General features: G+C 50.7%; 1 protein-coding gene across 1 annotated transcript; it reads left to right on the forward strand.

The window, feature by feature from the left end:
- Positions 1 to 847: 847 nt before the first annotated feature.
- Positions 848 to 12,563, forward strand: cdc25b (cell division cycle 25B). The gene is made up of 15 exons (XM_088910182.1): positions 848 to 1,303; positions 1,874 to 1,956; positions 2,199 to 2,253; positions 4,279 to 4,320; positions 4,807 to 4,843; positions 5,254 to 5,379; positions 5,791 to 5,910; positions 6,063 to 6,200; positions 6,862 to 6,945; positions 7,377 to 7,568; positions 7,733 to 7,831; positions 8,195 to 8,257; positions 8,464 to 8,562; positions 10,159 to 10,404; positions 10,492 to 12,563. Exons 1-15 carry the CDS (start codon positions 1,110 to 1,112, stop codon positions 10,630 to 10,632), a joined length of 1,719 nt encoding a protein of 572 aa, XP_088766308.1. The 5' UTR covers positions 848 to 1,109; the 3' UTR covers positions 10,633 to 12,563.
- The last annotated feature ends 632 nt before the right edge of the window (positions 12,564 to 13,195 follow it).

Consider the following 13,195-nt stretch of genomic DNA (forward strand, 5'->3'; position numbering starts at 1 on the left):
CGCATCAAAACAAAATGTCAATTTAGAAGCCACTTCTGTCTGAGGAAGGAGATAATTCGTGGTTCCGAATAAAGTTCAGTAACTGATTGGCATGGGAAGTATTCATTCCGCTGTGAGTGTGTAATATTTTTTAGATTCCAAGCAATGGATGAAATGAAGAGTTAATAAAACACACTTCTTTTGTGTTGCGTGTTACAAATTTAAAACTCCCTCTCCTTTTTTGAATAAACAGCTGTTTCTCTGAAACACTTTTAGAAGGAGGGGAGAACCTACGATAAATATTATGAAAAAAAGATATTACTCAGAACAAAAGCTCGGTGTACGCAAAAAGTGCTTATGAAACAGATCTAATAACTAATATGTCGATATTTTATCTTTTATATTAAAATAAATATGCCTTTTTGTTATTTTAAAAATCACTTCACCCCTTTAATCGTGAGAAAAGTGAAATAGCACATTCCATTTTGGAGTTCGTAAAGCTGTAATTTCATTGGCTGAAGCCCTTGAAATGTTCCGCGGGAAAAAAAATAAAGCTATGTTTGATAGTTCCACGCCCCAGCAATTCAAGTCTCAGCGTGTGATTGGCTAACTTTGGAAGGGCGCACGCCAGAAGGATGGATCTGATTGGCTCTCGGTCGAACTCGTTGCTAGGTCAGATTTGTATATGCTTTTTCTATTGGCTTAGAGCTCGCGAATGCCGCGAGAAAAAGAAAGCTTTTTTGTGATTTGCCAGAACGGGAGAGGGGAAATGTAAAAGCGCCCCTGATTGGCCGGGAGGATTGCCGCGCGTGTGCCTTTTCTTTTTGAACATAAATAGAGGATGCGGGCGAATTGCAGCACTTAGGTTTCAGGGGGAGGTCAGGAGAGGAAGTGGAGGCTGTTCTTTGGCCTGCAACATCTGCAAGAATGCTTTCCTCAGCTGTTTAGCGTCTTCTTTCTGTCCCTGGGAAAACGGCTTGCGATGCGCCCTGCAGCTAGTGTTTTTTAAAGTGTGCCTCCATCCTGTACGCTCAGCCCTCCGCCGAGGGGCCGACTATCGCGCTTTCGAAACAGCCGGAGGCCCGCAGCCGCCCTCTCTTCCTCGATCTGCCCCCTTGCAGGCACGGAGGATGGAGTACAGAGAGCTCTTCAGCGACTTCAGCCCCCGCATCCCGCAGGCCCGCAGCGGCGCGCTGTGTCTCCCGGGGCTCGGCTCCCGCGACTCGCCCTGCACCCGGACCCTCTTCTCCCCGGAGCCGCCGGCCGTGCTCTCCCCCGTCACCAACCTGGCCCTCAACATGACGCACCTCGCCGTGCTCGGCAGGTAGGAGCCCGAGCCCCGGCGGGAGCGCCCCGGCCGCCCTCATGGCGAGGCCCGGGGGGGCCACATGGGCAGCGGGCGCTGCTGCAGCTGCAGCGCCTGTCTGAGCTGGAGGGTGACGCTGCAGCCGCCCGAATAGCTAGGAGACGAGGGGTTTAGGGGGGTGACCGGGCCTGGTCCCCGAGACCACATAGGTCGGCCTCAAACCGTATTCTCGTTTATTCCCAGTGCTGGTGTCCCGGCAGGTGGACTTCAACTCCTGCCTGGCGCGCAGGGAGGGGGGGTCACCTTGATCGTGGGGGCACAGCCGTGTTGTCATGGCGCTGCTAACCTTTTTTTTCTCTCTCGCATGAGAATCTGAAATTGAGTTGCCGATCGTTGTGGTTTGTGGTCTCTTGCTGATCTGGCCGAGATGCCGCGGTGCACATGCAGCCTCGCCAGCTGCGTGCCAGCACGCCGGCCCGGTGGGTCTGGCGCTGCGCGCTGTGACCCTGTCATCTCAACTTCAATTCAAGGTGCTTTGTTAGCAAGACCGATGGGTACAGTCAGTGTTGTCTCTCTCCCCGCCCGCAGCCAGTGCGACACCCCGAAGCGCAGAGCCCCGGTCCCTCTGCTCAAGATCCCCTCCTTCGCGTCGGACGCCTCCTCGGACGCCGGTGAGTGATGGAGCTGCAGCTCCTGCTCTTCGTTCGCTACCCTGATTCTCACGACTCCCGCCTCAAGTGGCGGCGGCGGTCGCAGCTGCAGGATGGCCGGACCCCGGGCTCAGCTCGCACTGCGGGCTTGCCTGCCTCGGGAGCGTGTTCCGCCGCCGGTGCGCGGAGTGTCGGGGTGCCGGGTCTGGGGGCGGGGGCTCCCCGCCGCCGGACCCCGGCCTCACCGCTGCTTGTGCTTGCAGGTCTCGGGATGGACTCCCCCGCCAGCCCCCTGGACCCCGCCGCCGTCGAGGAACGGTGAGTCCCGGGGCTCTCGGCTGTCCTGCAGAGGGAAGGGAGGCCCCACACCCCCCCCCTTAAACGGCTGTTTTGGGGTCGGCGCCGCTGGCCCGCAGGCCTGTGGGGGGCTGGGGCCGGTCCTGGATTCACATGGAGAGAGCTGGGGGGTACCGCTCTGTTAGACTCTGGGTGACGGGCTAGATTGCAGCTGTTTCTGCAGTCTAACTCCGTGTCCTTGTACCCTGTACTTGGGTAAATCAGGAGTGGTCGAGAGCGGCATTTCTTGACTTGCAGGATAGAGACAGGAGGCCCGTTTGAAGCGGGGTAGTTGGCATTTTGCTGCGATCAGCGGTTGGTTTATTTCCTGCCGGGTGTGTCTCTCGCCTGCGGGGCGAGGCGCTGCGCTGCGGATCGCCGGTGCGAAACCGCCAGCTCGTCGTGCATCGGGGCCGGGGGTGACGGAGGGCCTGTCCGCCTCTGTAGCGGCAGGGACGGGCTGAGCTTCCTGTTTTTCACTGCACTGGCAACCTCTGAAACGGGTTCCTCCCGTCATGTCTGTCAGTCATGCCCGTCTTGAACAGTGGGGATTGTCTGAGGTGTGGAATATAGTGCTTATGGTCTTTGCACAGCTGCCACTGGGAATGGACTCTGGTTTAGAGTTTGCGTGTTGGTGTCTTGGGCTGTGGAAGGAGAGGGATACTTGTGGCCTGTCTGTGGGGCAGCAGAGCAGACGGCCCCGTGTTGCTGAGCACCTTTCAGAAAGTAAACTTGTCCTTTCTTCTTAGCCTTGGTCACCCGTGCTGCGTAAGACAAAGTTCTAGGTGCAGATTAGCAGCGGTCTTGACTTTTTGGTTGATTCTAATCTACTGTGTGCCTACTGTTCATTCCAGCAATACAGGCGTGGTGCAGTTTTCTAAAGCAAGGTGGCAGCTGAAGTGACTTTGCTATGTAGCTACAAGCATGTTGCCTTCTTGCAATAGGGGGGCTTTTTTAAAATGGTCTGTTTGCTCTTTGTGGACCAGTTTCTTGGCTTGCGAAGAAGACATTTAGCTATGAATTACAAGCTGCAAGTGGAAAGCTTGGGGTTTAAAGTGTCCTTTTTTTAATTGAATGTGGGTGGCCCGGTGCCTGTGTTTTAATTAAAGGACTGCTCTTTGAGAGTACTCAGACATCTGATCTTGCCACAGTCTCTGTTAATGTGCAGGTTTGTCTCTGCAGTGTGGTGGAGTCTCCAGCTCAGTGGCTGCACAGCTGTCTCTCGTATTTTGGTTTGCAAGCTGGATTCCTCCGCACCCACAGGTGCCTGTACCAGTAAGCGAGGCCTAGATTAACTCGCCCTGCCCCCCTCCAGTCGGTGGCATCTGGCACGCTTTCCCTGCGTCCTGTTGATTGATGCCGTCGGAGAGCGGGGGGGGTGCTGTGTAATCCACGTGCTGAATAGAGGCCCGAGCCAGCCCAGCCAAGCCCTGCTTCCTATTGTAAAAGGCACCCCAGCCCTCTTATCTCCCTGCTGCCCTAACAAAAGGCTCATGCTGTGGGGGTTGGCGTGATGCCTTGAAGGAGGCATATGGCAGATTAAAAGACCCCCCCCCCTCCCCACACACGCACACACACAATCTATTTTGCATGCAGGTGGACTTGGGGGGGATGCATGATCCAGTCTCCGCACAAAAGGAGGCCACCCTCACTACTAGGGGGCTCTTTGTCTGTTTTTTTGGCCCTCTCTCTTCCGAATGTGGGTCGGGGTCTAATTGGTTCAGTGGGGCCCCTCTGGAACTGTGGCTAAGGGCTGTGAAGGGCTTTACATCTGGTAGGACATCTAGGCTACTCTTATTTGAGCAATTGACCCCAATCTAAAATGTAGCCTGTAAGAGTACAGTCAGTGGTTCTGACACTGTGCCTCCTGACCTTTTTCGTTTCTGCATGTAAAGACTTACTAGAGCACGTCGCACCTGGTTTTATTTGCCTTCAGTAGTGGTGCTAGGATTGTCACCAACATGAACATGGGTTCTGACGGGTTGTTACTGGTTGCTGTTCCTACAGGTTTGAAAAAGCTTTACTGGAGTCTGGTGCCATTCTAAGGGAGTAAGTATTTTTTAATATTTCCAATGAAGCAATTGAATATTGCATGCTTCAGGCAAGCTCATGTTATTTTTGTGCAGTCTATCTTTTGATCTGTTAGGCTTATGTAAAATACTTAACTCTTATTTTGCATTGTGAAGAATCTCCCCTTTGCTTTCCTGATCAAGTGGAAGATTTAAGAACCCAAACCTGCCCACTGTTTTCATTTATGAATGAAGCTCAGAGCAGAGCCCCTGTCTGCATTCCACAGTGTCTGGTTACAAATTGTGGTGGAAGTATGCATTGTGGGAAACGTGGGCAGATGGCAGTGCTAGGTTACCTCTAGTTTCTAGGAAGATCCTGCAGACAGGTGCCAGTTCACACAGAGCTGTTGCTTTAAGCACAGCCTTAGATATGATACTTAAAATTCACCTTGATCCATCTGCATAGGACATCAAAACAAACCTAATTTTAATATTTAAGTTGTTTTGCACTTTTTTCTTTCTGTAGTGAGAAGATCCCAATCCGAAGAATTAATTCCTTACCGGTAAGTTGCTTTAAAACAAGGTTTGATTGTAGTTGAGGAGGTTTCCTGTTTTGTCCCACCTCACAGTTTAGCAGTAGTTATTTAAAGACTTCCTGTTCGCCAGGAAGCAGCAGATGCTTGTATGAAACTTTGACAAATGTTAATTTCGTAAGTTGTTCTGCTTTGTTAGTTCCCTAGCAATTGATGCTGTGGCAGGAAATGTTTCAAACCAATACCCAGAATGTTTGTTTTTATAAAATGAGGTATGGACCTGTCATGGTTTACTTTCATTTTAAAAGTTGTTTATTTGGGAGGGTTGAGTGGGGATCCCAGTTATTGCTAATGTCCACACTGTACCCCTCAAGGACATCTGGCTTTTCTGACTTCCTTGGCCCTGGCAGTGACGTGATCTCTCCTTGCCTGTATTTTAGGTGCGGCTCTTGGGTTCCAGTCCTGCGCTCAAACAGAAGGACCCTGATGGCAGAAGCTTTGGCATTTTCAGCCGAGGAGGGTCTGAGTCTTCAGCAAACAGGAGTGGCAAAGAGAACTTGCATGAAGTGAGGATCTCTTAAAGTCTGTTAGAAAGCAACATCAACTGTTCAAACAGTGTAAATCTTTGAAATGGATGCGTTTGCTGCTGCTAATAACTTCGACAGCTCTAGTCATTACTTGTACGTGCTGCGTCAGCTTAGCCAAATGGTTTGAAGGGAGTGTTAATACAGGGAATGTCCTACACTGAAGGCGAATGCTAGTCTTGACGGGGGGCTGAGGACCTGATCCAAGTATTGGGGAATCCTTGGGTGGTAAAATGAACCCGTGTAAACCGCGACGAGAGGATTTTTAACTTGAAAACGGGAGATAGTTGGAGTAAAGGGTTGTGCGCATTTTGTAATCTTCCCTGCTGTGCTTGTTGAAGCAGATACCCTGACTTTTTTTTTGTCCCCCCTGACTCTTCTCTCCACCTGCAGGGGGTGTTTGAGTTCAAGAAGCCAGCTGTGCCCGTGTCCCGCTGCCACCTGCGCTCTTTCCACAGCACTGAGGCGCGTGACCCCTCGGCTCGCCGGCCCAGCTCCGCTCCTGCGCTCATGGTGAGCTGGCGCCCTCCGGCCGCACCTCGCTGGACGGGTCCTGCCGTCAGGGGTGCAGGGTTCGAGCAGGCCAGCGCCTCTTTTAGAGGCGAGGTGTTCTTGGTTAAGGGAAAGGAGCTTTTGTAACCCCACGTCGTGCTGTCTCTTGGCAGCTGTCTCCCCCTCCTGTGGCGCGGCTGTGCTCCTTGGAGGACGGGAGTCCCGTCGTGCTGCGGCGCTCCTCTCTCGCCTCCTCCCTCGATGACGACAGCGATGACGGCTTCCTTGACGTTCTGGACAGCGACATGGAGGTGAGGCTGGTGCTGATTTTGCAGGGCTTGTGGGCAAAACGGCGATGCGTAGCTTATATATGTGAAGGTTATGAGTAGGAGGAAGTAGTAATCTGAGGAGGTCCAGACTCCCTGTGGGTACAGAAGTACCTCCTGCTCTCTTCGTTAACTGTGCAAGAGCACGTCCCACCCGTGTGCTCGGATTTGTGTTTCACTGATTCTGTAAAAGTCAGATCCTGTGAGAGTTTTGAAATACTTGTATCTAGTCCCTCTCAGTCTTCTCTACTCAAGACTGAGTTGAGGTTCAGTTCCTTCAGCCCTGAATTGTATGTTTTTTTTACTCGTATTTTACCCGTGTTTTTTTACTGGTCGTATTCTAGAAGGGCAATCTGATTATAAAAACAAGTCAGTGACTCTAGTTGTGTACTGTGTAATACGTCATACAATTTGCCCACGATATGTCCTTTTACCCATATAGACAACTACGGACTAGTATTTCGTTTGCTTTTTTTAATTGCTTCCCAATTTACTACAGAAGACAAGATAACCTCCCCTACCTTTATCTGTAGCTGATAAGAGGGAAGACCTTGAAAGAGTTCTCAAAGGGGAAGGTTTGTCACTAGGAGACAGTGAGAAGCGTTGATTTAGTGTAACTGGTGTCCTTCCCTCTGTGCCCCTGCAGAGTAATGCAGAAATGCCCCTGGGCATAGCCAGTCTGCTGACTGCTCCCTTAGTCCAGGAGAAGGAAGAGCAGAGCTTGGACTCGGTAAGGCTGTCGTCCACCTCCAGTGCACTTGCATGGCGAGTTTGAATTCAGACATGTCGAACTGCAAAGCTTTTAAGAGATTTTAACTGGCCTTTTTAGATGCAAAGCTTGGACATGCGGCCACTAGTTTGTGTTGTAGGGCAGTGTTTCACAACCCATTCCATCCCACTGCACTGCCATGTTAACGTGTGGGAATGCTGCCCCCTGCTGTCTTGTGCCTCTTCCTCTTCTCTGCCTGCCTTTCTCCAGTCTCCTCTCTGCGTCCTCGTTGGCTTCCTGTTTCTCTGCAGCAAAGTCTTGTCTGGCCTGTCTCTCGTACACCGAGCGTGCAACGTAACATGACCCATTTCCAGAAGGCCGCGGCTGAGCAGCGCCGTGCGGTAGGGTGATCCGCTGGTTTGTCGTGGTAACGCCGTCTCTCTTCCCTGCAGCCCATAATCCGGTGCCGCCCCCGCGGCCTGTTCCGCTCGCCCTCGCTGCCCGCCTCGGCCGGCCGTGCCCACCTGAAGCGGCCGGAGTGCCCGCGGGACGAGCACACGCCGGTCCGGGTGAAGCGGCGGCGCAGTGTGGCCGGGACCGTCCGGCCCGAGGACACGGAGGTGGAGGGGGGCACGCCCGGCACGGTCAGTACCTCCGTTTCATCAAATCCTCCTAGTTGTGAGTTTACTTTAGGATGCAGGTGAAGAAATGTGCTGGTTATTGCAGATATGGTAGAAAAATACTTTGAAACCCTGGCTGTTGCCCTCGTACTTTGGTGTTAATTGGCTCATCTTTTTTTTCCCCCCAGTCGTGCCGGTTGGTGCAGAGGTCCAAGTCCTTCTGTGATCAGGACATTGAGAAGCTGCTGGACAGTGATGTCAAGGAGCTGATTGGAGACTTCACCAAGGTAAGGGATCTGAGCAGGACAGTGTTATGGACGGCCACCTTTTCTGAAGTGTTTTCATGTCTGTGTCAAACGTGAATGCACAGGTCTGAAACGGGTGGTCAGCTTGTCTCAAATCTGAATGGCTTGCAAGCAGGTGAGGTTATGCTGCACGTTTGCAGAACAATAGCAGAAAAATGTCACTAGGCCTTGCCTTGACAGAAAGGGCACATGAAGAAGCCACAACTGTGAACTTGAGTCTTCCTGGAGGGACAAGCGCTTCAGTGTGCTGAAGGGGGGTGCAGTATGAGGTGGTTGTGTGTGAGGTTTGCAGATCTGCTACACTGTCTTGCTCATGCTTCTCACTGCCGTGCTGTCGCCCTGCAGCCCTTCGTCCTGCCCACGGTGGAAGGGAAGCACCAGGACCTGAAATACATCACTTCTGACATGGTAAGAAGTCCTAATATGGATCTGATTTCCAGAGGGGGTGGGGTGGGAAGATGCTGTCTGTCCAGTGTCATTCCAGTTCAGCTCTTAAACTAGCCAGCAACCTGAGCATTGAACATAGTTTGACAAAGATTCCTTTTCACACAAGACCCGTTCCTTCTCTTTCCTTCTCTCTTCCCCCTGGGGTGAACTGTGGTCCTGCTGCTCAGATGATGGCCGTTTTGAACGGGGAGTTTAATCACCTGGTGGAGCAGATCGTGGTCATCGACTGTCGCTACCCGTACGAGTTTGAAGGAGGACACATTAAGGTGAGTTTAGCGTTTCTCTTGCACCTCTCCCAGATGTGTGGGCTGTTTTAAGTTGGCCTGGTGGAGGACTGGTGTCAGTTTAGGAGGTAGAGCAGTGCCACCTGCCCTGTTGCCATCTACTGGTTTGCTGCAAACCTCACCGGGAGAATTAATTTTCTTCCGGCAGACAGTGCAGATTTGTTTGTCCAGAGTTCCTTTTTTTCCCCTGATCACTAGGAGAGACTGGATGTGTCCACATTTGTAGTTCTGCTCTGCACAAGCAGGTGTTTGCAGTTCTAAAACTGGGTCCTGTTTACATGTCTAGTTTTGATTGTACATCCTGAGCTTCTTAAACCAGTGGTTCTCAAACTTTTTGGACCAAGTACCACCTACAAGTCATCATCTCACAGGAACCCCAGAAATTCTCAATGACCAACATGAGTGTGCGTGCACACACACTCGCATACATATAATAAACTTTATTTGATATAGCGCCTTTAAAGGTGGCTTCTCAAAGTGTTTTACAGAAAAAAACATTAACAACAACTAATAAAAAAGCACCATTTCAGTGAGAGGGGTGAGCCTGTTTAGTTGAGCAAAGCAGATGTGAATTAATTTTTTGAGCCTTGATACAATTCACATCTGAGTCTAACAGATATTAAATCGTCAGGCATTTTCTTGACGGCGAAGGTCTCACGGTGGATGTTGTAATGCGTACATTAATTTCTGGAGCAACCTCTCTAATTCGTGCAACTACACCGCTGTGTCAGCTTGTCATTGCTCTAGCACCGTCTGTACAAACTCCGACGCATTTTATCCAGTCGAGGCCATTCTCTTCGATAAATTCATTCAGAAGCTGAAATATGTGCTCTCCTGTAGTTCCTGTTGGTAGCGGTTTACAGAACAGAAAGTCTTCATGGGACATGCCCTCAAACTCGTATCTAACGTAAACGAGCAAATTGGCCAAATCGACTACAGACTCATCTAATTGCAGTGAAAAACCATCTGCTCATCTTAACGCGCTCTATCAGTGTACTTTTGATATAATCCTTCATTTCAATAATTCTATGAGTGACTGTGTCTTTCAGGGGGAGGGGGGCAGCAGGTCGAGCTGTTTAGCAGCTTTTTCTCTACACATAATACGTGTCAGCTCTTTTGCCAACGGTAAATAAGGTTCTTCAAAAATAGTGTAGCTTACCTGCTTTAGCAATCCGCAAGCTTGCATTTTTCCGCGTTTCCGTTTTTATTTCCGTATTTATTTAAAGTTTTTCGACATGTATTAAAATACAAAATATGAAAACCCGTCCCGATTTTTCAGCGCACACGACGCAGTTCCAGGGTCATTTGGCGTACCACCTGGCGTACCACCTGGCGGCACGCCGCGTACCACTGCCGGTACGCGTACCACAGTTTGAGAACCACTGTCTTAAACCAATGGAGTTTCTTATTTTGGCTAAATGAATCCTGAGTAGAAACATTCATACTTGAGACTGCTGGGCTCCCAGTGCAGTGCGATGTGCAGCGGGGGGAATTGTGGGTAAATGGCCTGTGTAGTCGGAGGACGGTGGCCCTGGAGAACATTAGGAGGGTTTAAAGGGGTTCGATCTGTCCTTGCAGGGAGCCCTGAACCTGCATCTGGAGGAGGAGGTGGAGAAGCACCTACTGAAGACCCCCATCATGCCCTCCTCGCCCGACAAGAGGGTGCTGCTCATCTTCCACTGCGAGTTCTCCTCGGAGCGCGGCCCCCGCATGTGCCGCTTCGTGCGGGAGCGTGACCGCATGATGAACGAGTACCCCAACCTGCACTACCCCGAGCTCTACGTGCTCAAGGGCGGCTACAAGGAGTTCTTTCCTCGCTATGAGGTGAGTCCCGAAGGCTGTCGCTGGAGCCCCGCCCCGCCGTGCGCTCGGCCCCGCGGCTCGGCTCACGCCCTCTCTCTCTCCCCGCAGGTGCACTGCGAGCCGCAGGGGTACCGGCCGATGCACCATGAGGACTTCAAAGAGCACCTGCGCAAGTGCCGGCTGCGGAGCCGCACCTGGGCGGGGGAGCGCAGCAAGAGAGACCTGTACAGCCGGCTGAAGAAGCTGTGAGGCCCCTCGGGCTCGGAGTTGCGGGTTTGAACAGTTCCACCCGAACCAGAGGGAGCTTGTTGCCTTGTTTACTTCTTAATCTGCCCTATGGGCTGGTTGGGTGTTTCGTTGTCGGACATCTTTAAGCTGAAGGCAGGGTCACGTGTTCTGGAACCTGCAAGTGGCCCGCTGTCTCTGCTGCGGCTGCCCAGACGTCCTGCTTTGAGCTGGTAGTTTGGGGGCCTTTCCCACTGGCTGGATCGGGTGCCTGCTTGACGCCCTGACCTTGTTTGCACAGCAGCAGGCCAGCTCGCCACAGACAACACCTCCTGCCCCCTCATCCCGGCAGTCCTGCCTGCCATTAGGAGTCCGTATCCGTTACTATGCACAACAAACAGTGTCGTTCACTTGAATTGGCACCTGCTCCCTTCCTCCAGCTCTTTAATTGGGGCTCTAGTTTGGACAGATTCCCTGGAATTATGTAAACAGACCTGACCCTTGTTAGTCCTCCCAGATTAAGGACTCAAAACTACAGGCTCTTGTCGCCGTTCTGGGGAAAGTTTTTAACTTCTCTCTCGGACCGTCCAAGTGGTGCTTAGTCTTCATCTTAAACGGTCGATCTTCCTAATTTGTTGAATTTTAAAAATGGTTTTCTTGATTCCCTCTTACCCAAGCCTGTTTTGGTGCAAGATGAGTTTTTTCCTTTTTAAGGTTTTGTCCATTTTAATAAAACTTTGACCATGGCAGTGTGGAGACCTGTGGATAATATAATTTCCATTGTGAGGGAAAAGTTTGCCTCAGTTGAGGGTTTTTTCTTGCCCCAGACTGGAAGGCTCTTGGAACTGAGTTGGTGCTTTTACCTCTGAAGTGCAATATCTCCTGTCTGGATGTTTTTATCCTGAACCAGGAGAAACCAAGATAAAGACCTCCTTCTGAACTTCCATTCTTGACAGCAACTGAACCTTGGGTTAATGGATGGCATTTAACTCCAGATTTTCTGGAAGAAATTCTGAATTTGTCAATATCCATGGACTCCTCCTGCATACTTGACACTGACCTGCACTGTTAGAATCCTGAATTTACTACAGAGGCAGTTTTGTATGGAATGTGTTTTGTAAAAGCAATGTTTCTTTTTAATATACCATATTTCCACTACTTCTATAGTAGAATTAAAAAGTCTTTCAATGAATGGGCCTTACTTACAAATTTTGTGCAGGGCTTTTGACCTGCTGGTATTCACTGTTCAAGTTTCACTTTTTAGGAACTTCAAAGTGAACAGTTTGTAATCTGGCATCCCTCCATCTTTGAGTCTAAGGCACCAAGGGCTGTATTCACAGGACAGACGAGCTGTTTGTGCTTGTTGCATACACCTCTCATTATACCAGCTTTAGAACTGGTTTGTGACCTTGAAAACATATTTTAAAATGTGCTGGTAGCAGAAGAGGCTCTGGTTTGTTCCTGGGTTTTAACTGCTGCTGCCGGGGCTGGTAGACCTGAGATGTTTAAAGTCCAGCATTGATGACAGCTGTTTGTAAACCAGCAAAACAGCTGGGAGACCATTTATGAAATGTTGCCTCCTTGAGCTTGGACATCCTCATTTCCCCCCTCAGCCTTGGTGCAATGCCCCTCTCTCCTGGCTCAGGACTGAAATGAGCTTTGCAAGGGGAGAAGAAGTGCTGCCGGTCAGCAAAAAGTGAGTTTCAGGTTTTACTCTGGTAGAAGCGAGTGCGAGGGGATTCTGTTTTGTGGTTAACCTTGTATTTTATTAAAGTTGTACAGCAACTAATGAGTGGCGCTGTGACCTCTCCCCACCAGGCTGGGTGTCCAGGCATTGAGTGACTATCCATGTGTGAACATGCTTTTGTTGCTGGTTTGCTGTTTGTGTGAAACTGGTTGTATTTTCATACTTGCCTCGTCATTTTGGCAGGGATAAATAAACATCTGAACTTTGATCTTTTTGGGTCGGATTTTTTTTTTTGAGTGTGTATAGGCCTGCATAACATTAGTGTCTGTGTCTCCAAAAAATGCTAACGTCTGTGGGAACCTCTCCACACTGTAAAAGCAATTCTTCTGCTTGCCAAGGGCATGTACCTACAAGGCCAGGAATACAGGATGTGCTGATCTGCTGAGCGGGGAGGACTCAAATCAACCAGAGTCCACTGCTCATGTTCAGCCTGTAGTCCTTATTGCAGATAAAAATGGCCCGTTCGTACTCGGGTCAGGTGCTTTCATCTCTGCAGTAGGACACCTGGGAAGCTGGGTGTCTGTCTGCTCACAGGCACGGGCTTGTCTCGTCTTCTGCAGCAGTAGACCCTTAGGCCTGGGAGATACGACATCCCTCTGTGCTCAGGAAGGTGGTGGTGGTGTTCTGTAACCTGTCCCAGTGGCTGGGGAAGCAAGTGTCAATGGTAGGGATGGTTATGCTGGTTGGGTTACCTGGCATCACGTTTTAGGGAAGGAAGGAGGAACTCAAACTTGGCAGAACGTGTGGACTCCGCACAGACAGCCCCAGTCGAGTTGAGCCCGGGATGCAGGAGCCAACAGGCCGCAGTGCTGTAGCCATTACCTGCTGTACAAGGGCTCG

Source organism: Atractosteus spatula, chromosome 1 (genome assembly GCF_055471065.1).
Source record: "Atractosteus spatula isolate fAtrSpa1 chromosome 1, fAtrSpa1.hap1, whole genome shotgun sequence".
In the NCBI taxonomy this organism is placed as follows: domain Eukaryota; kingdom Metazoa; phylum Chordata; class Actinopteri; order Semionotiformes; family Lepisosteidae; genus Atractosteus; species Atractosteus spatula.

Coding starts and splice junctions, on each gene's coding strand:
- cdc25b (XM_088910182.1), top strand. CDS start 1,110: ATGGAGTACAGAGAGCTCTTCAGCGACTTCAGCCCCCGCATCCCGCAG. Junction 8,258..8,463: donor AATACATCACTTCTGACATG/GTAAGAAGTCCT, acceptor CCTGCTGCTCAG/ATGATGGCCGTTTTGAACGG. Junction 10,405..10,491: donor AGTTCTTTCCTCGCTATGAG/GTGAGTCCCGAA, acceptor CTCTCCCCGCAG/GTGCACTGCGAGCCGCAGGG.